Source organism: Melopsittacus undulatus, chromosome 4, assembly GCF_012275295.1.
Source record: "Melopsittacus undulatus isolate bMelUnd1 chromosome 4, bMelUnd1.mat.Z, whole genome shotgun sequence".
Classification (NCBI taxonomy): Eukaryota; Metazoa; Chordata; class Aves; order Psittaciformes; family Psittaculidae; genus Melopsittacus; species Melopsittacus undulatus.
The window spans coordinates 8,677,001-8,704,272 of record NC_047530.1 but is presented as its reverse complement, the minus strand read 5'-3'; the positions used below and the strand labels follow the sequence as shown (position 1 = coordinate 8,704,272).

At 39.8% G+C, this 27,272-nt stretch overlaps 1 protein-coding gene across 3 annotated transcripts; it reads left to right on the top strand.

Annotated features, from left to right (window-relative positions):
* Positions 1 to 52: 52 nt before the first annotated feature.
* PLA2G4F (phospholipase A2 group IVF) lies at positions 53 to 23,022 on the top strand. 3 transcript variants are annotated; one of them, XM_031044520.2, is made up of 20 exons: positions 55 to 291; positions 4,326 to 4,398; positions 6,260 to 6,396; positions 7,975 to 8,103; positions 9,548 to 9,588; positions 10,184 to 10,226; positions 10,677 to 10,731; positions 11,032 to 11,198; positions 12,247 to 12,357; positions 12,862 to 12,899; positions 13,790 to 13,922; positions 14,295 to 14,431; positions 16,125 to 16,347; positions 16,539 to 16,653; positions 17,746 to 17,883; positions 18,370 to 18,477; positions 19,346 to 19,540; positions 19,870 to 20,036; positions 20,563 to 20,749; positions 21,515 to 23,022. In XM_031044520.2, exons 1-20 carry the CDS (start codon positions 181 to 183, stop codon positions 21,718 to 21,720), a joined length of 2,514 nt encoding a protein of 837 aa, XP_030900380.2. In that variant the 5' UTR covers positions 55 to 180; the 3' UTR covers positions 21,721 to 23,022. The 3 variants fall into 3 exon arrangements, 2 of the variants coding, with proteins under 2 accessions (XP_030900380.2, XP_005144007.3); XM_005143950.4 differs by having other exon boundaries at positions 13,787 to 13,922; XR_004079930.2 differs by lacking the exon at positions 21,515 to 23,022 and having other exon boundaries at positions 53 to 291; positions 13,787 to 13,922; positions 19,860 to 20,036; positions 20,563 to 20,697.
* Positions 23,023 to 27,272: the final 4,250 nt, after the last annotated feature.

Here is a 27,272-nt window from a genome sequence, read left to right as displayed (position 1 = left end):
GGTTGTTTGGCAAGTGCAGGCCACACCTCTGCTTCCCGCAGCTGGAGCACAGCCTAGTCCTGCCCAAGACTTCAGACCGAGCCTGTTGGGAGCAGCCCTTCGCAGCTGCCTGTCGGGGGACTTCATTCTCTGCGATTCCCTGTCTCAGGTTTTCTGTGGTGACGACGGGACACATTTCCCATGTTCCATGAGGTGCTGCGGGGCACGATTCCACCCAGAGTCCTGCCTTTTCTGGCAGCTGTGCTTTTCCAAAGGAAGGAGAGGAAAGAGACTGGGTTTTACCACAGGCGGGTAAGACAGCATTCCTCAGCCAGTGTGTCCGGCAGTGACTTCTGCTACTGCACGTGTGGAAAACTGATCCTCCATTTCTGCAGGACTTGATCAGAAAGTTTAGGGGAGAATTTTGGGTGAGAATAATGCTAATGGTGATCTCATTTTTTATTAAATTCAGAATGTGTGAGGCAGAGCAGGTCTCTGTTTCCTTGGCTTTTTGGGGAACAGATTTAAGCTGATGCCAACTATTTTTCAGAGGGAGTGGTGTGTGGAGAGTCCAAAATACTGTGCTTTTTATTGGCAGAGACAAAATAGTGTTTGTGTTTTCTTGCAAGATATCCTTGATTATCATTCCCCTTTCTGCTTTCTAGCTTATCCCACAGAGCTTAATGATCAAAAATAGACAAAGATTAATAATGATGTCACCCCTGTTCATAATGCTGACCAACCACATTAGATAAAGGGGTTTCGCTGTGTTTGCCCTTTAACTGGTAATCATTCCATTGTGTAAGATGGTGTGGCAAATAATCTTGGATTTGAATTACACCAAGTATTTGTGAAGGAATCTCTGCCTAGGAGATCAGATCTGTTATCTGATTACCTGTTCTCTCCCACCCCCCCAAAACCTACAAGTTAAAATTGGGGTGACCATTAAATGTCACAGTTAAATGTCCTCTCTACAATTCTTCTTACTGTGTGATAAAGATCGTCCTACTGACTTTCTTTTAAATGTTGTTTAGTAGTTGGGAAATTGGGCTGCAAGAGACTCGTGTCAGTCTGATGTGATTTCCATTAACCCGTAAACCACTGAATCTGATATTTCCTCTCAGGTGCTCATTATGGAAATAAATAAAAACTCAATATGGCTTAGCATAGTTGTGTTGGCTGGTAGGGAGAGATTTTTGTATTGAGTGAGGCATGGGGCAGCAGATCACCCTCTTGTCTTTGTAGGTGAATTCAGTGTAATTGGATCTCTTCAATTTCTGAAGTTCAGTCTTAGTTTCACACACTAAAGACAAACAACAATAAACTGAGAGCAAGCTCAGTGTTTGCCACTGCTGTTGTGATACTGAGCTGTTACCAGTCAGGTGATCTGCACAGTGCTTCAAAACCTAGCCCTCCAAACTGTCATGGTTCTTAGGGCTGGGTCTGTGATCTCCTCTCATGTCTATGGGTGCACACTTCTGGGGAAGAAGAGGAAGTGCAAATGGTGCCCAAGAAAACCAAGAGTTTGCTTTTGGGTTTAAAAGCAAACTTGTGAGACTTTAGCCACAAGGAAGGGAATTATGGGTAGCAGTGTTTACTTGGGAGCAGGAACAAGCTGAGAAGTGCTCCCTTGGTAAACTGGACATTTCCTTGAGCTACGTGGTTTGCTTGATAGCTATGAACATGAAGGAAAACATGGCTTAGAAGTTACATTTTTATTTGCAGTTGACAACGTTTCTGTAATGAAACTGTCATGCTTACGGTGAGTCCTCTGCATCTACTGAGAGACATGGAGTGGATCCCAGCACTTGCATCCCACTCTCTAAGGGAGGTATTCTGAGCTATCTGAGGACAGAGATTACTGGCCTATTGTGCAGTTGCTTGCTGCTGCATTAACTCCTTCAGTTTAGATGAAAGATACAGTTAGGCTTGAGTATGTGAACATTCAGTCTTGTACCCTCATTTAAAGACCTTAAGATTTGGATTTTTTTTGCCTCAAATGCTCTCTCCTGAGCTCTGGAAAAGGGGCAATTCTGAAAAATCATGAAGCTGCAAAGGAGGAATTGGTTGTTTGCACTGTGGCATGAATTGGCATGTTGTCATGTGCCCTGGCATAGGCAGATCTATTATTATTGTTCATTTCCCAGACAGATTTGCCTGCCTTTTCCTTGATGGGTTCATACAGAGCATATCTGATACTTTCCTGCTTCATTAATCTACAAGGTTCACCTTGGAACATGTTACGACCTTACTGTACCTTGGCTAAAAGAAAATAGGAGAGGCACATAAGAAGGTTCTGGCATGACTGACTGCACAGACTTGGGAGCAGAGTGAAACGTCTGTTGTGTTATATGCTCATACATTTTCCACACCCCATCATAATTTATCCTCAGCTGTGTAATGACTGACTGCAAATCAAAGGCTGTTAGAGACCTTTGGAAAAGGCTTTCTTTTGAACATGTGACTATATGTTGACAGATGCCATGTTGTAAAAGAAGGATATGCTGTCTTTAGGGTGTTCTGTGTTTCTTCTGCCAATAGAGTCTGAGTTCCAGGCGACAGTCAGGCTACATGAGTGACGATTGCTTTGACAAGAGTGGGGGTGTGATGGGGCTCATTTCTCAACAATCTGAAGAGTTGCAGCACCTTTAGGAAGCTGCTGAGATTAATGTAGGCAATCTTGAATTTCTGTCTGTAGTCCATTGCCCAACTCAGTGAGGTAGAAAGGAGGTCAGGCTTTGCCTGAGAAACTAGTATCAGTAATTTAACAACATACTGATGATTAGGAATGATTAAAAAAGAAGGAAAAAATTGAGTCTGAAGGATAGAGCTAATGGTGCAATATTTTATTCCTAGAAGCAAGTGGGGGGGAAATGTATATTTAACATGTTGATGTTGCCCTTTAAGAGTAATAGTAGTATAATTGGAGTTTATTTGCACAAATTTAATTTGGCACCTATGTGTGAGGTATCTTTTGCAATGCATGTAATTTTTACCCTTTGCTTGTTGGTTAGGGTGGGTGGTACTCAGTACACAGATGTTCAGTGTACTATGTATGTCATGCTTTTATTGTGGTGTTCAAACCCTGTTTTGCAAAAGCTGGCAAGTACACTTAAGTGATAGGGAAAATACCACAAGTATGTATGTGACTGCTTAACAAACAGTACACTTCCATTCATCAGATAAAGAATACTGAAAAGAGTTGACAGTCCAGGGTTCATCTGCTTTGTTGAGATCCTAGGTAGTGATATGTAGGGCCTGTGTTTTTATGTAATGTTTGGCACTCTGCCGCATGTTGTTGTAAGTGAAAATCCTGTTGAATTCAGGTGTAGGTGAATACTGAGTATATCTGAAATCAAACTCTGGTCTCAAGCAAGCCATTTAGAAAATAATGAAAGTGAAGTAGCAACCACTTACAAAAAGTATTTTGAAATGGGAGTTAAGAATACAAGAAATTTTTAGCTGGCCAGGATTGTGTCATAGCTGATGGAAACGAGGCAGAATCCCATTCAGGTCATAATGTTTAGACAATTACTTCGGTGAAGTCTCAGCACTAAATCCCTTTGGGCTGTTTTCTCTTGGCTTCCGCTGCCCTCCCCCAGCTTGTCCTTCATGATATTCTAGGATTCTCTCAGACTATTTTTCTTTCCTTTTCACATCTGGGCATCCAGATACTAATAATACTTTCCAAAAATAGCTTCCCAGAAGCTTTCAAGAGCAAGGATTGCATTTTGATCTATGCTGGGTAAAGTGGTGTGCGCATTTAGAGTGCTGATACCAGCAATAGCCCAGAATGAAAAGAAATTTAAGGTTTGTCTTCAGCTCAAACTGCCAGGAAGTATGTGTTCTTACAAGAAAGTAGGTTTTTTGTCATTGTAAAAAGCATGTGCTTTCTATGTCTTTAGACCATGCTGTTAATATTCTTGCCATGTCTGCTATTACTCAAGCATGCACGTGCCCTTGGCAAGTAGTCTTAAACTAGCCAAGACATGATTAAAATTATTCGAGCAGCTTCAGTATCTGTTTATCCTTCAGCAGGAATGAATTAGTGAAGCCAAATTAATCTATAATTAGAGGAAACCCTAAATAAGGGACTTATTTTCTAAAGTCTGTGAGGAGTTACCCTAAGACATCACTCATGCTGAAAGAGAATTGAATTTCCTTCTGGACTCCTTTAGTCTTCCTCCGGGACACCAAAAGTGCTGCCTATGTTCCCAGATTGACTCATGAATAGCTTAAGTTTGGTTGGCTGATGTGATCCATTTCTCTGGACTGATACTAGTGCAGTTATAGAGCAGGTATTGCAGTTGGGTTACATGCTGAGCTTGCTCTTTTTTTTTTTTCAGTGGGAGAAACACCCTTACTACAACCTAACGGTAAAAGTTCTCAGAGCCAGAAACATCAAGGGTACAGATCTGTGTAAGTATTTAGTACAGATATTATGAAAACAGGTGGTTTGTTCAGTGTATACCTGTGACACAGGTAGCATTGTTACAGGAACTTCTTATGTACATATAGTGTACTTCTTTTACGTCTGAATAAAGGCTTCTCTTGTAAATCATTATATATATATATATATATATATGTACATACTAATAGTTGGTCTGAGGCCAAGCTATAGATTAACTCTGCTACTTTGCAGAACAGTATCAGGTAAGTCCTGCTGATGTTTTCCTTCCCTCTCCTTTACATGTCCTACTATAGCCTGTTCTATGTTCCTTTGGATTCAACCTTCTAGTCATGGCAAATTTCACCCTTGCTCCCACTGGACAGTCTTCTTGCACCTGGAAGTAGCAGTCTTCAGTCCTAGCTTCCAAATGCTTATTTTCTCAGTTGGATTAGTGCTTTCTTTCATATGCTTGCTATTCTATGTCATTGAAGCTTTTCAGGAGGTATGTGGCTGACTGATTCAAAGAGAAACTGCTTTTTATGTGTTCCTGGTTTTGGTAGCATGGTATATATTCCTTTTCTCTTACTCACCTGTGTTGAGTAAGCAAGGGCATTTGGATCTTTAAAACTTATTTGAGATTTAATTTTTTCAGATTTAATATAGTAAGGTAGTCTGCCTGCCTAAACTTTATATCTGGATTCCAACACTAAACTACAAGAATACCAAATGACTCTTCAAAGAATGGAAAACCCCCTTGAAAGGTTGAGGGCTAGAATCACACTGTAAAGACAAGCTCTTTTTATGGCCTTTCTTTTCAGCTGAAGTAACAAATGGTTCCCATACTTGCATTGTTAAGGAGCCTTAACTGGAAGAAGGGCAGACTCTGAGATGATTTGTTGTTTTCAGGAAATGGAAACAGAAAGCTCAGCTCTTGGCCAGAATGGAGGAGGGTATAGCACTGGTGGATATTGTGTACTTGGACTTTTGTAAAGCTTTTTGACACTGTCTCCTGTAAGATTCTCATAGAGAAGCTGATGAAGTATGGATGGGAGGAGCAGATAGGAAGCTGGATTGAAAACTGTCCAAATGACAGAGTTCTGAGAGTGATGATCAGCTGGAAGCCAGTAACTAGCAGCATCATCTGAGGGTCAATTCTGGGTCCCCTATTGTTCAATGTCTTCATTAATGATCTGGATGATGGAGCAAAGTGTACCTCAGTTTTGCAGAAAAGGACCTGGGGGTCTTGTTGGACAGCAAACTTACTATAAGCTAGCAATGTGCCCATTAGGAGCAGCATTGCCAACAAGACAAGCAGAGCGATCCCCTCTACTCAGTACTCGTGCAGCAGTGGTGAGGCTGCATCTGGAGTAGGGTGTTTACTCGAGTAGTTCAGGGCTTTCCACTAGTGAGAGGGACTGAAGCGAGTCTTGTGAAGGGCCAGTAAAGCTGTAAACAGGCTAGAGCATCTCTCATGAGGAAAGGCTGCAGAACAGAAGGCTCAGGGAATCTTATTGATCAAGTATCTGAAACGAGGGTGTTAAGAAGATGAAGCCAGACTTTTCAGTGGTGCCTGGTGACAGAACAAGAGGCAATGGTCCTGATATCGGCAGTAATCTTGTTTTGAAAAGTTGATCTTCCTCTTCTTGAATAGTGACTTCTTTTATGAAGGGCTTTATGGTTTTGATGAACCAAAAAGATACATAGGTACTCAGTATTCAGTTTGCTGCTTTTTAAAGACGTGTATGTCATTAAAGATTTTTGCTTTACAAGTCCAGCCTTGAATTTGTACATTTCTACAATGCAATGAGATCTAGAAAATGAGGAGCTTATAGGAAAGAGTATGTTTGACTGCAGTTGTTCTGATGTCTGTCTCCACACTCTCTGCTCTAGTGTCCAAGGCAGACTGCTATGTGGAACTAAAGCTGCCCACTGCATCTCCTACAGTCTTCCGAACTCAGGTTGTTGACAACTCTGATAACCCAGAATGGAATGAAACTTTCCAGTATCGAATCCATGCAGCTGTCAAGGTAAGAAGTGCACTTTGTGGAGCTGGTTGGTCTATCTGCGCTTGTGCACTGGCTTACTTTTGGTATTTCAAAACCAAGGGACCTTTATTGACCTAAAGCCCAGTGTTGCTTGTAAGGTGTCAATCATTTTCAGTGGTACAAAGAGCTGCACTATGTGTGGCCAGTGATAACCACAGCAGTTTAGTAACTCCACTCTCATGTAAATTGTAGCTAGAATTTTCCATAAATGTCCTTGTGATGCAACTCAGGAAAAGGGAAGTTATGGCACTACCTGGTAGTTTAAGGAAATTCCTTGATAAAGCAAGTTACTTTCACAGACTAGCCGTTCCCTTCTTGTAGCTCTACTCACCCTACACAGCCAAGTGGCTGGGTGAGGATAATGGGAACTAAATGGGAACTAAAATCACTGCCACCTAGTTCATCCAGTCAAGTTCTGCCTTCAATTCCTCTGATTCAGAAAAGCAAAATTCAAGCTATTACAGACAGTACATCTGTCTGCTGTTTGAGCAGGACCTCATAGAATATTGAACAAAGTCTTCAGATCATCAGCATTCATTCTCAAAGTAGACACTGAGAAACTGTACTTTAAAATATTAGTTTTAGTCTGGCATTTTTGCTTTGAATAACATCCTGTGCTTTGGAATATGGTATTTATTAATGAGAAATTATCCTCCTCACTGGAGTACCTTCCTGTAATGGTTGGTGACAAAGGTGGAATGGTGATTGTCTTAAATGGTAAGAAAATTGCAAACTAAGCTCTAGGGTGTGTGAGCTTTTTCTTCTCTTATGGGCTCATGAGATCTCAGTCTAGTTACTGCTGTGAGGCTATGCCAGCACAGTTCTAAGTTCAGTCTTGTTTCCTTGAAACCTAGTTGCTACAAGGCCTTTCTTTGGTGCTGAACGTACTCACTGTGTCTGCTTCAATGGGTTTCTGCTGGGCTTACCTGCTCTGAGACAGTGCTGAGTAGGAAGTGATGGGTCCTTATAACATCCTGGACTGAATCATGCTGAAATCTGTGCCTGAAGATGGTGGAGGGAACTGCCATGTGCATTCAGCTGGGACCTCTTTCTAGTTGGGAACCTTGGAAAATCTTTTAGCTGAACACTGTCAACTAGGAGCTTTTTCCTTACCTATGCTGTAAACCCTGCTGGAAATAGCAAATGATCTTCAGGAGTGGAAAAGGGGAAAGGTGTCGATTAATGCTTGTAGTGACAGGACAAGGGGGAATGGAGTTTAAACTTGAATGGGGGAAATTTAGGTTAGATATAAGGAAGAAATTTTTTACTGTGACAGTGGTGAGGCACTGGAATGGGCTGCCCAAGGGAGTTCTGAATGCTCCATCCCTGGCAGTGTTCAAGGCCAGGTTGGATGGAGTCTTGGGTGACATGGGCTAGTGTGAGGTGTCCTTGCCCATGGCAGGGGGTTGGAACTAGATGATCTTAAGGTCCTTTCCAACCCTAACTATTTTATAATTCCATGCTTCTAATGCAGAAAATGTCTATTGTATGCAGCTGCTCAGGGTTGTGGAAGTGTTGCCCTCTTTTCATCTGAGGCTGTTTGGTTTTCTTTGGTTTTAGAACATTCTGGAATTGACACTTTATGATAAGGATGTCCTTGTCAGCGATGAGCTTACATCTATTGTCTTCGATGTAGCGGGCATGAAGTTGGGTCAACCCCTGCTGCGCACTTTCAAGTTGAACCCTGAGGTTAGTTTCTGGCTTCTTCCCAGGTCAGCTGTGAATAGCTGCATCTCATCATTACAGAAATCCTGCATTACACACTGATTGATTTATCTGTGTTGTAGAAGCCAGAAGGGGAAAAAGCATCAGGAGGTGATGACTGCTGATACATTTATGGTTTGAATGGTTTTACTGTTGCCTGAGATGTTTCTAAAATCCCTGGTGATTTGTGTGTGTGTTCCACAGTCCTTGGGATACCTAGCTAAATGAAACTGCCGTCTTTCAGAAGATATTAAAACACCTTTAAAGGGAACTGATTTTTCAGAAGACTATAGGGGCATAAACTGGGCTTAAAATGAAAGGCATCTTCAGTCAGCAGTAATTGTGTGGATTGCATACTGTCTTACATAGTTGATTATCAATTTGCAATGAAGAAGTTTGGTATTGCAAATGTTACCTCTATATTTAACAAGTACAGTGCCTAAGAAAAGCTTATTTTCCCTGAGTTATGTTCAGTTACCTTCAACTTCTGCTTCATGTATGTTACATTGGTGCGTGAGCTACTGTCAGTGCTTGTGCACTTGTTTATGCACTTGCAACAAGACAGCTTGGCTTACAAAGCTAAATCCATATCACTGGTCTGATCATCTTTTGTAACTCCCTCAAACACATTGCCACAATAGGTCTGGAGTAAAGGTGAGCTGGTGACGTGTTTTCTTGAGAAACTGGGCTTCAGTGCTGTTGGTGTAGTCAGAAGCAGATTAACTGGTATGCAGTTAGCAGGAACGTGTTGATCATTGTCACAGGATTCATGTTCATAGAAAGAGGTTTAGTAACTCACCTGCTCCCAGTAACTCTATCTTGATTGCTGAATGCTTAAGCTGTCTTGATCAGTAATTATGGGACTGGAAACTTCAGTAATCACCCAAGTTGGCTTCATTATTTTATTCCTTATTATATTTACTTAATTATTTTACTTCATTATTGTAAGAGCAGCATCAGGTGTGGTATCAAGAATTTACTGCAAGCTATGGTAGGGGAAAAGATGGGTGGATCAGTGTCTGTACAAGACAAAACCAGCAATGAGCTAAGAGCAATCTGCTGAAGTAAGAAATGGGAGGCAGCACAAAGCCTCACGTAGAAGCTGTTTGAAGGGTTGGTGCTGCAGTAGAAGCCAGAGACTTTTTTTCTCATTAGCAGAGCAATGGATCTGAGACCCAGCTCTCACTGTGTGCACTTGTGTTCTCAAACATAGATGTTGTCTGGCCACATAGGGTATGTTTGGGAGGAGTGGAGTCTTTAAAGAACAACAGCAAAAGGCATACATTTTAACCTTCCAAAATTTAACTGGAACTTTTGTCAAAGCAATATAAATAGTTACTATAGTTTATTATGGGAAGAAAGCTTAATCTATAGGAAAAACTCATATTCAAAATCAAGGGTCACCTGTATTCAACTTTTATTTTCAAAGGCTAATGAAGAGCTGGATGTAGAATTTTACTTGGAGAAATGGTGAGTCTTACCTGAAGAGCTAAATGAACTTGTGCTCTGCAGATTTCTGGTTTTAGTTGCTCTTTCTCTGCAGGGACACTCTTGTCTATAAAAAGGCTAATTCTTCACAGTTCTCTGTGGTCTTCAAGTTGATTCACCAATGGCTGATCACAAATATCCTTAAAGATCCAGTTGCCCAAATTTTTGGGGTATCAACAAAGAAATAAAATTTTGCTGGACGTCATGGGAATGACAGCACTGCAAAGGAAAATAAGATTTTGTGGATGGGTTACTGAAGAGTGGAAAACTTTCACAGTTAACTTTGCAGTGTAAACAGATTAATGCTTTATCTTTCTGATAGTCTATCTAGGCTCAGCTTTTGTCTAAGTTATTCAAATAATTGAGGTGTGAAGACTTTATAGCACACACTTATAGTTGCAGACAAATTTTCTTCAGTATTTTCCCCCCATTGTTCTGTGTAGGGAAATATTCTTGTTACTGGTCTCACATGCTGAGGGCCTTTCTTCCCCATGCTTATCCTGGCATTTAGTTTGTGAAGTAGGATGGAACAAATTTTAAACAATCCCAATGCACATTAAATCTCTTCCTTTCACAGCTCAGATGCCCCTACAAAGGTACTGACCAACGGAGTCCTTGTGGTGAGTACATGGAGGTCAATTACATATATGTTGGGATTGACTACTTCAGAAAGTTTTCAGTACTGAGAGGACAAGAATTGTTGAAATTTCTACTCCTGCTTCCAAATTGTTCCTTTTCTCTCCAGCTTCTGCCTCTCTGGCAGGTTCTGAAGAGATATTCAAACATGCATTAAAAATGGTAAACCAACAGAAAAACCCCAGGTGTTGAGACCTTGTAGCTTTGAAGAGCTGGTTGCAAGACACCACAGTTACTGGAATGGGAATGGTGGGTTTGGTTTTGGAACAAGAGCAAATAGTAAAAGGAAACTTGTTCTTTATTTGAAAGATCAAAATAACCCTCAATGTGTTTTTGGCAGCTGTATGCCAACACCTAGTATAGTAGGTGGATTAAGCTTCAACAAAGAATTGAACCAAAATGTCATAATTGGAGTTATTTTCTTCTTTTCATAGGCTCACCCTTGCTTGTCTCTGCAAGGCACTGTCAACAAAGATGAAGAGCAGCAAGGTAAGGCTACCTGCAGGGTTTGTCACAACTGCTTTTCAGCATATTTATTCCTTGGCAAGAGTGGAGATTTGATTCTTTGTTTATGCACTACATTTTTATTTACTAACTACAAAACTTATTTCTTAAGTTAATTTTGCCTTTATTTTTGGTACTAAATGATGCTGGGTCACTTCCAGTGGGTACCAAGCAGGAGAGTTTTTTCTGGTGTTTTTATAGTTTCAACTGCACTTAACATGTATCTGATTCTCAACATTTACTTAAATGTCTCTTGGAGTCTAAACTTGTTATTCTAATGCACAGGGAGCTGTGAGGTCAAGGTGTCTGTTCCAGGGGCGTATCAGAAGCATTTGCGTGTTCCTCTGGGACCAGACAGTGAGGATTATGGGACCTCATTTGTCTTTCATGTGGATAAAGAAATTTGTCCGGAACTGCAAGTAGAGCTGGAGCAAACCATATCTGTGCTACAGGTAGGCATCTGTGCTGACTGTTACAGAGTTCACAGGCCACTTCTGAATAAATCCAGCCTGAAACCAGTGCCTTTTGTTCCATGAAGATGCTGTTAACCATAAATTGGACAGCCTTAAATGGATCATAAGAAAGCCAGGGGCTTCTTCAGATGTTCAGGAATGACGGTGTATTGTATAGGTACCTGTGGATGTCAAAAGTGTCCATTAGAACTAATTTTCCTGTGGAATACTACATGTAGTGCTATGGACCATCTGTTCTAAAGGTTACTAATCACTTCCAGATATGCCTTTTTGTTCCAACTCAACTCAATGATGTTGTAACTGCTCAGATCAGAATTTTCTAGGCTGAAGGAATGTATTGTTTTTCTGGCTATGCATTAGGAATGTAAGGGCAGAGATATTTTTTTTCCACTATCACTGCTTTTTACATACTACTTTTTTTTTATTTAAAAATTAATAAAAATGTCAGACTTTGCATTGGATGTTTGATGTTGGGTAAAGAAGTGAACTCTTTTTAGAAGCATACCTTCCCCAACACTTTAAAATCTGTTCAAATTTGGGATTTAAAAAAACCTGAATCTACACATGCTTGCTACATAACACATCTTTACTTTCACTGTTGAGGTACTCTATAGTAGGTCTTTTCTAGTAGGAACTTGTAGAGGACTTGTCACTTGCAAAGATTTCTTTAGCTTTTGTCTGTCACTTCAGTTCTTACATGTACTCATGCAGTGTGTGTATCTCATACGAGCAACTGAATATTCATTGTGATGACTACTTCCAGTATGGCCCGTGAGATTTTTTGCTTGTGGTAGACAACTATATTAAAGAAACCAGACCACCACCAACAAAAAGAAGCTATTTGAGTGACAGAAATAATCCCAGTAAAGATCTGTCAAGAAGGGAGCAGGATGATCTTGAAAACCCTTAGACTTTTGGGAAAGGTTTAGTTATAATGATTTTGAAGATTATTTGTTGTTTTAACATATGAAATACAGATCTTCAATTTCTATCTGGAAAGCTCAAATAACATTTTGTTTTTTAATAGGATGGTATGAATGATATTGAAAAGCATACTACAGTTCTGGGACTGGGGACTGTACCAGTTCATTCCCTTCCTATTGGACAAAAAGTTGATAGAATCGTTTCTCTGGGAGAGGTAATGTCAACATTTCAAAACTGTTTTAACATGCTTGGGATAACTTTTCCCCCCTTTGCCTGCAGGTATTTGGAAAGTTAAGGTTCACATGATTATTAAGAGTGCTGTTTCCTTGGATATCTAGAATGAAACACTGAGATTACTCAGTGTGATTCTTTTCAAAAATGTTTTCATGATTGGGTCTTGCAGAACAAATGATGAGGAGAGTTCAGCACTTTCTAAAGCAAAAAGTCAGTTAGGGTGTGAAAGAAAAATATCAGAAGAGGAAAACCCCAAGAAGCTTGCAGAAGAAATAATTGTTTTAACCCTACTCTTTTACTTTCTTGAAGATTATTGACTATGTCTGAAATAGGTGCAGCAGGAAGTGTTCTATAGATGTAGTTTTGTGGGTGAAACTGCTGTTTTGGTTAGTATCAAGTGACGCTTCTGATGTCATAACTTCTAGTTAGTAATTCTACCTATGTAGTTACTGTCAATTATAAGATTTGTTCTCTCTTTTCACAGGGACAAAGTTTGAATATGAGTTTTAAAGCTGAAGAGAGGTGAGTGGGAACCTCAAAGACCTCTAAAAACAAAGAAATGGCTTTGTTATTATAGTGAAGGCGCCAAGTAATTCTCCCACTATTCTGGGGAGTCCTGTTGCCTGCGTTGTTCTCCTGGGATAGATTCAGGAAAAATAGTTATTTTTTTGTTCTGAAGGCTGTGGCTCTTCACTGGGCAGATGTCACCTGGATTGGTGTCAGCCTTGCTGAAATCTGAACAAATTTTGTGTTCCTATGTAGAACAGCTGATGGTATAAATATTGAGTAGCTTTATTAGGTACAGATCGTTTTGAGAGTATGTGCAGTGCTGTAGGAAAGGGCATCTGAGTGTGTGAAGAGTTTAACTATGAAATAAAGGAAGTGATAAAGAAAGAATAAAGCACAAAACCGAGCAGTTGGCTAGTAAGTTCCCAGGGTCATTTGGTACTTAGTAATTATCTGAAGATCTTGCTTCCTCTTACATACTCATAGCATGCTTATTGGCATTCAGTTGTCCCTTCTGCCTCTGAAGTTCAGAAACTTTAATTGCTCTTTGCCTCATTTCAATATTCATGTCAGTACAGTGATCTCAGTTGCACTTCATACAATCTTCTTACCCACTAAGAATCTTTTCTTCCTTTGTGAAGTTCCTTAAAGCTTAATTAGAACACTTTTTGACACAAAATTTGTGTTTCGACATTAAGGGAGAAATACAACAGGGAGTAGTTTCATTTTTAATTCTAAAATCTGTTGTTGCAAAACATCTGGTCATACACTAAAATTTGCATGAAGACTTGGATCCAGTGATTCAGATCAGCACCTAGATTGTGTGTTCATGGAAATTGTTTTTCCTTGGTAATTACGAATGCTCCAAAACTTTGTTTTTTTTATCTTTATTTCTATTTCAGCAGTTGGGATCTTGATATACGCCTGGGTTTTGACCTCTGTAAAGAGGAGAGAGAATTTTTGGAAAAAAGGAAGAAAGTCGTTTCTGAAGCACTGAGGAAGACTCTTCACTTAAAAGAATCCCCTTCAAAAGATGAGGTATTAGTTGTTTATTTGAGGACACTTACATCTGGTTAGCCTGGTACCTTGCTCTGTGATTTTTTTTGGATGCTTTTGTAAGGCTGATTGCCTTTTTTGTTCTTATGTATATATATTGTATGGCATATGAGTAAATGTGTAATAATAGATATGCATAACAATTTCAGCAAGTGACCGTCCCTGAGATGACACTGATATGGTTTATATTTTTATTTCAATTACAATGTAGAGAAAGGAGCTCTGAAATGACTTGAAATGTAAACAGGAATAGGTATTTTTATCTCTTATTTTTGTAAGTGTGAGACTTAAATGGGATTATTTCTGTTATTTGCTGGCAATTCAAAAGTCTGTCATTGTGATTACTGTCTGTAGGTTCCAGTTGTAGCAGTGGTGGGGTCTGGAGGTGGCATGAGAGCACTGACATCGTTCTATGGCAGTCTTGCTGGGCTTCAGCAGCTGGGCCTTTTGGATGCTTCAATATATCTGTGTGGGATTTCTGGCTCTACTTGGTAAGTGTTGATTCCAGTAGCTTATATGTGAATATGGTAGCACTGTTATAAAATAAGGCCAGAATTGCATTAGTGCCATCCATAAACAGAGAATGCAGTCAAATATTTCATTAGCTGTCACCTGTAAGTTCTAACAGGGATCCTAAAGAGTCTAAGAGATTCATTATCAGTCCTATCCCGTACAGCTACTGACTGAATTTACGAATCTGCTGCTTTTGTAAGCCTGGAAGTTGAGTATTAAAATGTATTGCCTGAATAAAACTGCTTTGTGTTCCCTCAGAGCCCTGACTTCAAAAATTCTCCCCATTTCCCTGCTCTTGCCAAGAAGAGAGCTCAGGTGGTGCAAATCACTTGAAACATGTCCACATGAACCACTGTGTCACTACCTTCCAAAATGTTGTATGTGGCTGAATAAACAAATAGCACTGGCTTGCCTTTGGTAGATTGGCGCAATGTGCTGTAGAGTTAGACATGGCTAGAATTTTTCAGTAGCTCAGTGTTGTGGTTTAAGCCCAGGCTGTAAGTCAGCCATGCAGACCTCTCGCTCACTCCCCCCACTTTCTTACTCCCCCCACTTTCTTACCTCCCCCCCCCCCTCCCCCCCAGGCTCCTGGAGGGACTGGGAGGAGAATCAAAAGAGTGTAACTCCCACAGGTTGAGATAAGAGCAGTAACTGAGGTATAACACAAACCACTACTGCTACCACCAATAATAATAATGATAGAGGAAAAAACAAGGGAAGAGAATACAACACCACCCATCGATACCCAGCCTGACCAAGCAGTGAACTAGCCTTTCCAGGTAACTCTCAGTTTACATTCTGGGCATGACATGCTGTGGTGTGGAATACCTCTTTGAGTAGTTTGGGTCAGGTGTCCTGGCTCTGATTCTTCCCGGCTTCCCCTCCTCCCTGGCAGAGCATGAGACTCAGAAAGTCCTTGATCAGACTAAACATTACTGAACAACAACTAAAAACATCGGTGTTATCAGCGCTGTTCCCAGGCTGAAAATCAAAACCACAGCACTGCACCAGCTACTAAGAAGGAGAAAAATGACTGCTACTGCCTAACCCAAGACACTCAGTTCCTGGGTTTTGAAATTAAATCATCCCTTGTAGTAAACACACATTGTTTTCATGAAATTATTTCACTGAGGAGTTGTGCAACCTGACAGTTTAATCCCCCCTTCCAGAGCTTTCTGTGTTAAATTAACTCCTGTGTACTTACCATTCTTTCACTATGCGATTTGGCCTGTCCCTTTTGATTCAGACACACTTTCAAACAAATGTGGGCATCTGTTTGTATGGATAGCCAACAGTCCAAACTAGTTTCTCCTTTAATTAGACCTGTGTTCTGTTGCTGTATGTAGTACCACTGTTGCTGTCAGCCAGTCTCTCAGGCTTGTTAGGGCCTGGAGTTAACTCACATTTATGAACTGGTTCATGTGTACTAGCATATGATGCTTGGAACATCCTATAAAGGATGAAGTTGTCCTGAAGATGTCAGGGTTTTCAGCAGCTTCTAGAGTTCAAAGATCCATTATTATAGTCTCATCTTCTTTTAATGACGTTTTACCTTTTAGCTAGACTTCTTCAGTTTTTAGCTCAATCGCTGCAGTGCTAATTATAACTAGCTAAAACTGTTCTTTACATTAGGGTCATTATTACTGATGACATTAATATAAGCATTTTCAGGTGTTTATCGACACTGTATCAAGACCCTGAATGGTCGCAGAAAGATCTTCAAGATGCAATCAGGAAAGCCCAGGCTACAGTGTCCAGCAGCAAAGCAGGGGCATTTTCCCCAGAACGACTGAAATACTATTTCCAGGAGCTGAAAGCTATGGAGATCAGTGGAAGAAAAGTTTCCTTTACAGATTTGTGGGGCCTTATTGTGGAATATTTCCTACAACAGAAGGTAAAAGAGTTCAGGTTTGGATGTATATTGATGTTTGTTTTCCAGGTGGCCCAATCGTAGAAGGCCACTAAATTTGTCAGGCACAGTTTGCCCTTAGTGAAGCCGTGTAAGCAACAGCTTCAAATTAATCAAAGTATGGGTACAGAATTTATCTGACTAAAGTCTGCTTCTTCATCCTTGCTTGTGACCAGGAAGATCCATCAAAGCTCTCTGATCAGCAAGAAGCCGTGAAATGGGCCCAGAACCCCTATCCTATCTATGCAGCTGTCAATGTGAGACCCACTATTAGTAGTGGTGACTTTGCAGGTATGAACATGGTAAATTTATTTCTGTTGGCTAATATCCATAAATTCCTTCCACCTGTCCAGTTCCTTGGCTAGTGAGTAGCTGGCAACAGGAAATGTGCCTCAAGCAGAGTTGGTAGTGCAAGAGGCAACAGGATTCTGCTTGACAGAGTGTTACCATCCTGATCACAAATGCATCATGGCTTGAACAGAGAAATGAGATTCTGGCCACTCCAGCAGAGTTGAATCTCATGTTTGCCTAGACAGTGTCTGACATTTTCAGGATCTGAGAGTAGAGATTCTGAAAATACACAAGTCTGCGTCTGAATCAGTGAATTGAAGTAATTAGGTGACCTAGTTTCTTTTGTAGCCTCAGATAATCAGTTTGTGTACCACGCATCATTAAAATTGGGTTTTAGCGGCCTGCATTCTTACTGGTTATACAATTATGGTAAAAAATGATGGTGAGTTCTATTCCAGGTCACTTGAAGCTTTAAATATGATGCAACAAGTAACAATAGATATACTGAGACAGGAACACAAACACTTGTGTTCATCTGTGGGACATTTTTGTTTTGTTCTGGAGGAGTCTGTTTATGACAATGAATTTGATTTATAGGCATTTGTGGAAAGCTTTCAAGCATGAAGGGGCACTTTGATAAGCAGACAATGAAGTTTGACACAGTGGGTCAATTGAATTTTCAAGGCAATATTGTAGTAGTTTTTGAGAGATGGCAAGTAGTTTGAAGAAAGGCTAAGGAAAGTGAAGTAGCTTCTGTTTGTGATGGAATAGAGAACAATCAGAATGGTTTGGAAGTAAAATAGGTTATTTCTGCTATAACAAAGTCAAGATGGAGCAAGATGCAACATCCTTCCACTCCCTGAAGCCAGAAAGAAAGGAAGTTGTATTTAGTCATTGATAGCCTGTACAAGAGTGTTTATTAATCCTGTGTAAGATAGAGCTTCACTGAGAGGAGTTTCAGGGAAATCCATAGTGAAGGTGAAAAGTGGAGGGAAACTCCTTTCAGTCTGTCTTCTCTGAACAGAAATCAAATGGGTAATTTTACCTATGTTTACTCTGAGATGAGTAAATACCTGGTTGGCTTGTTCTTAGAATGGTGTGAATTCACTCCCTATGAAGTTGGGTTTCGCAAATATGGAGCTTTTGTCCGAACAGAGGACTTTGACAGTGAGTTCTTCATGGGACGGCTCATCCAGAAGCGTCCAGAACCTAGGATTTGCTTTCTACAAGGTATGATCTTACAATAACGAATAAAATGGGGAGATGGAAAGGAGCTACTCTGCTTTTGGGACTCATCAACTTAAACCCATGCATTTTCATCCCTTCCTAAAGGATCTGAAGAAGGGAGACATGTCCTATCTTTCTCCAAAGGTTTAGGTATAGGTTCATAGTTTTGCAGTCTGATGTGCTGATTCTGCAAGATTATTCCATGATGAGCTGCTTGTCAAAAACTTCTGCTTTAGGTCTTCTGATTTTCTCGCCACCTTTACCTTGCTGGTAGAAGAGCTTTTCTCTTGGAGAAATGTTTGTATTATACTATTACATCAGAATTTGCCACATGATGAACTCAGAGGCTTAAACTCAAACATCACATCTTAGAATAGTGGGGGTCAAATGAGAAGTCTCTCCCATACAAATGGCAGGCAAATTACAGGCCTTTTGGTTACACTGTGAAAAGCATTTTGAATATTAAATTCTTCTACATTTCTCCTGCAGGAATGTGGGGCAGTGCCTTTGCTGCAAGCCTAGATGATATCTGCCTGAAGGTGATTGGTATAGGACTGGGCTTTCTAGATTCTTTCAAAGATGTTATCAAAGTTGTAGGTAAGAACATACATTAAAATAGTAGTTTTTTTCAAAAGGTTCCTAGTTTTAGAATGCTCACACAAATAATACGACGCAAAAACATGCTCTGTGTAATTTTCAAGATTAGTGTAAAGGATGGTTTTGGGCAAATCTGTGCATCCTTTTCACATATAGCAAAGAGAGTAGTTACAGTACACTTTCTCTTCTTCCTTTTTTAAATTTTATATCTGACTTTGACCGTAAGTTTGGGCTAGTTCTGGAAGCTGTCTTAAGCACAGCTATGAGAAGAGGAAGACTAGAGGCTGGGCTGCTATGCAGAAGGTGGAAAATAGGTTTTCAGTGCCCTCCTTGGCCTGATTTTTGTAATCTTGGTTAAGATGGTTGTATGTTTATGCATTGTTCTCCATTTGTACAGTGCTTCCCTAGCAGTGAAAAGGAAGTTTATTAAAAGCTAAGAGTTACTCAGGTGCATGTTATAGCCTTATAGTAGGTCATATGGGGAGAGGTTTTTTCTTCTCTGCTTTTGCAGTCCTAATTTCCACCCCCCCAGCTTTTTGTTGTTGCTACTATAAAAGCTACTGTGGGTGTATGGCTGTTGTCCTATGAGATAGAAGTGGTTGTCGCTTGGTAGCAAGGGTTTCTTTGTGGGGGTTTGAAATTAGTATGAGCAATGAGTTAAGAGTAATCCTATTCCATTTAAACAGGGAAGGTAAATTATCCATCTATAGGATATGCAGCTTATTTAAATTTCATTGCAATACTCTTATTAGAGGACAAATTCAGCCTTAGGATACCTGGTAAAATATTGTAGAGAAAAGTCTGATTGAAATGTTGGAGCTGGGCAAGTATTTTATATGTGTTCTGCATCCTTCTGTGGCTTCTGCAGATGACTGCCGAAGATTCCATTTCCGTGATCCAACACGACTGAAGACTCGCTTGGTTATACCTGGGGGCCCCTTGTTACAAATCTTAGAGGATTTCTTCAAGTCCCGGCTCACATGTGGAGAAACCTTCAACTTCATGCAGGGATTGTATCTTCATAAAGATTATGTTAACGTCAAGAAATTTGTGGCTTGGAGAGGTAAAAGAGTCTGCATGTATCTGGGATATAAAATAGTGTGTTATTATTCTGGAACAGTTGATGTTACAGAACAGAAGTGAGCTTTGTTCCACTGAAGTCAGGGAATTTACCTCTTCCTACACTGTAGCAAAGAATTTGATCCACTATGTATGTTCTCTTATATAAGGCAAGCTCATCATCATACTTTACAGGTTGGACTCAAATGAAGATGCATGTAAGAATGTCTTTTTATCTTCTTACAGCCCCAGCATAAGGTTTGTCTGTTGCTTGTACCTAGAGGTGTGTAATGAATCATTATAGTTACTTGTGTTACTTGGAGTGTCTTCCAGGCACTCATCTGGATGCATTTCCAAACCAGCTGACCCCAATGGAAGAGAGCTTGTATTTAGTAGATGGTGGCTTTTCTATCAACTCTCCCTTTCCTTTGGTACTTCAGCCTGAGAGGGATGTGGATGTTATCTTATCATTCAATTATTCCTGGGAAGCTCCATTTGAGGTGAGAGATGTAGCTGAGCATTGTTACATGAAAATGAAAGGGCAGAATTATATTCACAGTGGCAGCAAATGAACTGATGCTGAATACAAATAGTAATAAAAGAATGTATTAAAATAAATCTATGCTTTTGACTGTGAATGTCATCAGGAGATGGAAAGCAACAACTGTAGTAAGATTCAAAGCTTTTCAGAAGCCTAAATAAATTGTTACCTAAAATAGAGAGTATTTGTTTAGCTCATATAATCCTTGTTACTTAGAGGTATGTTTCTAATGGAAAAGTGGCTATCGCTGATTTTCTTCATGCAAACAATTTCCCGTACGTACAAGTGTTTCAGTGCAGAAAAGTCAAGGTGAATATATTCAGAATAACAAAATGGAAAAAGTTTTGTTTGAAAACTGCTGATGTTTGGTAGCAGTTCTTGGTTCTGTTCATCATGTTATTTATTTATTTTTCTAAATGAAAAGTCTCTCTTCCTTTGAAGATTGCTGGTATTGTATCAAAATCATTTTATTTCTTTGAGAACAGGTTTTAGAATTGACTCAAAAATACTGCGAGGAGCGGGAAATTCCTTTTCCAAAAATCAAATGGAGTGAGGAAGATGAAAAGCAGCCAAAAGAGTGTTACATGTTTGTGGATTATGATAATCCAAAGGCTCCAATTGTGCTCCATTTCCCCCTGGTCAATTACACCTTCCAGAAATACAAAGCTCCAGGTAAGGGAGCTATATTAAAGAGTTTTTTACAGTCCTTTGGGTGTACTGATGGGGAGAATTCAGAGGGCTCAGTGTCTCTCCTTTCTTTCTTGTTAGTATAAGCCCGTAATTACTAAATGATTACGTTAAGGCAGAATCACCCAGTGCTGGGCTTGATTATGGCTCAAGACTACTGTTCCTATAATAGCAACAAGCAGAAGTGTTTTTAGCAATTTACTTTCATGTTCATCTTTCAAGACTGGTATTTAAATTTAAGTGGCAGGATGCTAAAAACAGGAGTTATCATATTTTGAGGGGCATATACTATCCTCCACAGGTCACTCATAAGTTTGCAGTGTTTAGCGTCTTTTATTTTAGTGTAGAAAGGCACTTCCAGGAAGAATTGAGTTTTGTATTTCCTGTTTTGAGCATAATATTTATGAATGCACTAAACAATGTATCACAATGAAAATATATTTTAGTCCTGTATTTTGTAGTCTGGTTGAGGCAGAAAGTATCATAATACTTTACCTTCAGCTTCCAAACGTTTTGCATCCTGAAGGAACAGGAACCTCTGAGGAGGAGCTTTGGGGAAAAAAGTTAAGGTTCGCCAGAGTTATCTGTGCTATTCTACTTGCAGAATCCAAGTAAAATGAGTCTACCTCTGCTGTCTTTTGGGGGGTTTGTTTATTTGTTTGGTTTTGTGGATTTTTTGTTTTTTTCTGGGGTTTTTTTTTTGTGTGTGTGTGTGGTTTCTTTGTTTGTTTATTTATTTTCTTGCTGCAGGAGTTGAGCGTGAGTCAGAAGAAGAGAAATCCTTTGGTGACTTCGTTATTGAGTCAAAAGATTCTCCTTACCGTACACTAAATTTCACCTTTGAGCCACATCATTTCAACAGGTTAGTGGAAGTGAATCGCTACAATGTGCTGAACAGCAAGGACACTCTCTTCAAAGCCCTAAACCTGGCTCTACAAAGGAGAAAGTTGAAGTAAGTCATCAGTACATCAAATACGCGAGCAGCTTCCATAGCTGAGGATACAGATGGGCTGCAGTGTATGAAAGCTGTGTGGTTCAAGACAGAATATGGAAAACTAATAGCTGGAATCTGTCCTCTTGTGAATGGAGTGGCACATGCAATGCTGAAAATTCATTCCAGATAACAGATGTACATCCCTTCCAGTTTTCATAGAAGCAATACAATGTGGACGTTGCTTTGTTATGTTGTAAAGAGCAGGGAATTGCCTAGTCCAGTACCTCATCTTACAGAGTCTTATGTCAGACGACTGGAGAGGTCTATTCACACGGTTCAAGCATATGGATAATGAACTTCCAAACTACTGAGTGGAGCACCTCTTTCTGTCAAAGATGTGGCAGTGTTTGAGGGAACACTGATTTCTTCTGTATCTTTGTCTCGCTCTTTCAACCTTACTCCATGAATGTTTACAATTTACATCATCTGGCAGGGAACTCCACAGATTTTGTCTATGTACTGGGAGATGAAATGTGTCCTTTTGCTTCCAACCTGCTACTGGCTGATGCCCATGTACTTTCAAGACTGCACAGGATTCAAGACTGCACAGGATTCAAGACTGCACCCACTGCTTTCCATTCTTGCTCTTCATGCTTTCAAAGAGCTCCATGGTATTTCCTTTATATTTTTCTCAAGGATTACAATGGTTTTTAGACTCTCAGTTCAGTATAGAGTACCTTACTTCAGTAACTGTTTTGAGGAATTAATAGTTCCCTATTATATATTTAACAATTAAAGACACATCATGGGATTGTGTTGCTTCTTCCTACAGTTTGATCATCACATTTGATGAAACTTGCTGTCTCATCTTTCTCTTTCTAAGAGGAACAAAGGCTGTTTTGAAGAGTCTGAATTAGATATTTTTTTGTTATACTGGGCATGCAATTCAGCCAGACCTTTGTTCAAGGAGTCTCTGTGTGTATATATTTCAGAAACATTGATATTCAAGGTAAGCACACCATGTGCATGAGTAAAATAATGTAAAATGCTGCTGTGCTGTGGGATGGAATTCACCTCACTTGGCAGAAAGCTCAGAGAAAAATACTGAATTATGCAGTTGAAAAATACCCAATATATAAAAGGGAAGCAAGCAAACACTGTTTACTTTTGTGGGTTTTACATTGAGCTGAATGTATTGATTCTGTATTTGAAAACTGGAGACAGGAAATTTGTCTTTTCTGAAATTATATAAAGGCTTACGAATAGGCATGATTCTCGATCTTTTTTTATATGTTTCTCTTCCAATAAATAATAGTTTTGCTAACGTGCTTGTCAAGATTTTTCTTATGGACATTTGTCTTGATATATTTTTCCTTATTATAATAAAAAGTAAGTAAAAAGTCAGTGTAATGCTATATTGCATTGTTTGTTTTATCAAATCAGGGTACCTGACAGTGGGACTTTTCAAGTCCCATTTCGAACTGGTGTTGCACAGCAGTAGATAGTCACCTCTTCATTGAGAAATCTGTCTTTGAGAAAGTGTGTCTCAAAACTGATTTTTTAGATGCATTTCAAACAGTGATTTCATCTTGGTGATTAAACTTGATATGTGGGAGGATGTAATCTTTATGTCCTTAGCGCTTATTTACTTAAGCTGAAATAAGAGGAATAATAACCTAATGTTATAAATTTTCTTTATAATTGGTGCCACACATCTACCTGCTTTGTAGGATTTGGCCATCTGTCATATTTACTGAGTGACTTTAGTATACTTTTCCACATGAGATATTCAGGTATTCTTGTCTCAGCCGCCCTTCACCCTGCCACCGTGCCAAGCCTTTGACTGTTTGTAGTATGATAGGAGTTTCCTTTGTGCCTCCTGAGTGGCTCCTTCTTATTTTTTCTGATGTGAATGAGTTGAATTGCGTTCAATTTTGGTTTTGTTGTGATTGTTTTACTTATTTCTTGGTTCTGAGGTCCTCTCCTAATTGAGGATGCTTGGGCACTGTGGAGATACAGGTATGTGGATACCAGCATACAGGTGGGAAGTTGGGAATATTTTATATTAATATATTAAAGGCTTTTTGACATGTGGGAGGAATGTATCTCTTGTCCTGGCATTTAAATTCAAGCCTAGTTATTAAGGAGAAATCAGCCTGACATCCCAGGTCAAAGGAACATTCAGGAGAAGTGGGAAGCAGATAAGGGAGCAGGATCTTGTGAAAAGGGGTAGCAGAGAGGTCAGACTGCTTGTGGCCTGCCATTGTGTGTGTTTAAGCTCTGTGAAGAAGTGCTAGTAAAGAGCTTAGTGTCCTAGGTAAAGTTTACCTGGAAAATGCTGAAATGTGGAAGGGAAAGTGTTGTTCTCTGAAGGGTGCTGTGTTTTGGAGCAGGGTGGTCGAAGATGTTTTTGTGTTTTCCTGGAGAATATATTTACAAGCCAAATGATGTTTGTGTTGAACTTTACCTCTTTAAAGTGCTGTGCAAAATCTTTGCAGCATTATCAACTCTAGCAGATGAAAAAGGTGTCTGGAATCACACCCAATAATCTTGAACTGAGGCAGAAGTGGTGCTATCTTTATTGTTTTGACATGGCAAATATTAACTCAGACCAGACTTTTAATCATGCATCTGTGCTCAGTTGCCAGGTGAGACACTTTATTCAACATCTCAAAAGGAACAAAGACAAATACAGGAAGTGATGTCTAATCAGAGCATGATATTTCTGTGACATGGTTTTGAAAAAGGCAATGAGGCCCAGAGGTGCTGGAGGTTGAAACATTTCCAGTGGAAATAGGGAAATACTAGTAATGTTGAGCAAAGTTCTGGTAAAATCTCACGTAGAATAGTACATGCTGACTGGCCACCATTTGAGAAAAACTAACTCATAACATGCATGGATGAGGAAGCATGGGAAAGGGAAAACCTGCCATTTGAGAGGACTGCAGACAGCTCTAGGTTAATTTGCCTGTCAAAGCAACAATTAAGAATGGACCTGTGTTCCTTACGAAAGCAATCTAGAGCAAGGAGGTAAAGCTTGAAGGTGAGTGTTGGTGTGAGAACAAATAAGTGAAGGAATCAGCTTAGGCTGAGCATGAAAAGAGTGTTTCAGAGTTTTGTGGCATCTGTGAAAGACTTGACAACGGTAGGCTAACTTCCTGGTGGGCATCTAAAGTAGAAGCTGATAAAATGATACATGATTTAAACAAAGGTATGGCAATGTTATTAAGCTGTGTTCTGTTGTTGCACAGTCTTTATTTGTGATGAGAGCTCAACGGCTGGTGGGAAGAGAAATGCTGTTATCTCCCAAGACTCTATGTAAGAAAAGAGAGCCTGTATTTTCTCCTTAAAATAAAACCTACTACAGGAGCTGAAGTAAGACACAATTGCCCAATAAAATTTAAGGGAAAAATTACTTCTATTGCTGCAAAAATGAAATGAAATGCCATGTTCAGTAGCTAAAGGTGTCCAGGGTCTTAACAGGATATTACCCAAATCAGTAAGTGAGATGTTTAACCACACCAGATTCTTTGTAGACTTCCCTCTTAGCAGTGCATATATTTGGGGTTTTGGCTTCCACTGGGATAGGCGAGATGTGAAATTAAATCAATGGAAGCCTGAGCATTGACTCAGGCATCTGCAGCTACCAGTGGCCTTTAGACACGAATCCCTCACACTGGGTGTGATAATGATGTTTTACTTTAGGGCAAGTCTCTGCTTACTGAAAAGTTTGATCAAGAATTCAGATAAGCATTTATTTCACTACTTCAGCTGTGCTGTAACACTGAAGTTCAACAACCTTGTTCATCCTTCATTTGGCTATGTGGTGCTATGGCAAACAGGACACTACAGCCCTTCTGGCAGCTTGAGGACAGTATTTGTTCTTCCTCCAGTCTCCTTCAGCTTAGCCCTATTTAAGAATCATAACCATGATAATTTAGTATGCATACTTGTCCTGCAGCACAGGACTAGTATGTATACTTCTCACAGCCCTGAGAGAACCCATGCTAGGTGTGAAACATTAGGTGATGGTAACCTCAGGAGTTCTGTCTTTACAGGTTGGCTGGGTGTGATTTTCTGGTGAAAGCATTATGTTCTAAATGAAGGTGAGGAAACAGACTACAACCTTTTCACCTGGTAATACACTAGGGCAGTTCCATATTCCTCCTACTCCTTCTCTTGGAGGTAAGGTACTGTTGATGGCAACAGGTTGAGATGTGATGGAAACCAAGACACAGATGTAAGCCAGATGGCATGTGTCAGAAGTGTTCACCAACAGATGGCCAGACCCAATATAAAGACATGTTTGAACACTTACTGTCAGTCCCTGAGGTTATGAATTATATATATTCAAGTGACCTATGTGTGTCTCTGAAGGGAAGAAGAAATATAAGAGTTGAATGTGTGTTTTTTTTCTTGGGAGAGAGATGAGGAGCATGCCAAGTGCTGTTGATTGTAGATTTATTTATCACCTAATTTTTTGCAATTCATGTTGGTGCTGCTAAGCTTGCTTGATACCCAAAGAAATGTGATCATGCATATCCCTATGTTGCACCCTCCTAAGCCTAGAGCACTGCTATTAAGAATTCTGGTTCTTGTTGTCTAATGAGCAGGTTAGCACACCGCAAATATCTCTTTACCTATTCCAATATTTATATAGAATGTATTTAATAATTCTTCCTCCACTTCTGACTCTCCTGGGTTGAAACAGTGGCAGAGCTCAGTGAAGTTACACAAAAGCATGAGATTACTACTCTCAAAAGAATGAAAACATTCTTTTATTGCATGAAGGAATATTGATAACTCTTTTCTCTGTGAGGCTATAGTTTTTGATTGCAGACTTCCCAAGTATCAAACTGGGAGGATGGGGAAAATCACATCAATGGCATCAAATCTCGCTTCTATTGACCCTTCATTTTCACAGCACAGATAGCCCCCACTCAGGCCATCACCACCGGTGTTTGGGTGGTGATGAGTGAAACTTTGTGCTGAAACTGGATGCATTGTGCTGTTGCACTTTTTTGGGAGTTGTTTTGGGGTTTTTTTGTATGTGTGAGAACTGGTTGTTTGGTGACCATTGCAGTTAAGTCTGCTCAGGTCTCCTAAGAGTTGTATAATGTCCTACAAACCAGGAACTGTGATGGGAATTCCACAGAGACTGTGATTCATGCCAAGGGTGTTGATGTAAATATCTGGCTTGAGTTTACCTTAAGGGTAAACACGTAGAGCTGCAAAGCCTCAAGCTTGATTACCTAGGTGTGATAACTTGGAGGAGAATGAAAGCTGTCCAGAAAATTACAGAGGAATATTCAAATCCTTCTTTTCTCTTGAAGAGAAATGGCCTGCAATACTGTGGGTAACTCCATTTTACCCGTGACCTTTAGCTTTAAAACAAACAAAAAATATCATTACATATACCAAATGGTGGGGAAGAAATATCTTTGTAAATGGCTAATTATGGTTAGTGGCCCTGCCAAACCTGACCACCCTCGATGTTTCCTTCTGCTTTGTAGCAAGTGTAAATTAAAGTAGGTTTCTGCAATATTGCTGTTAGCTTAACCAGTCTCTCTACCT

Excerpts from the sequence above, each read along its gene's own strand:
- PLA2G4F (XM_005143950.4), top strand. The coding sequence starts at position 181 with ATGTTCCATGAGGTGCTGCGGGGCACGATTCCACCCAGAGTCCTGCCT. Across the intron at positions 6,397-7,974 it reads GAATCCATGCAGCTGTCAAG|AACATTCTGGAATTGACACT; the intron begins GTAAGAAGTGCA and ends CTTTGGTTTTAG. Across the intron at positions 13,923-14,294 it reads AATCCCCTTCAAAAGATGAG|GTTCCAGTTGTAGCAGTGGT; the intron begins GTATTAGTTGTT and ends TACTGTCTGTAG.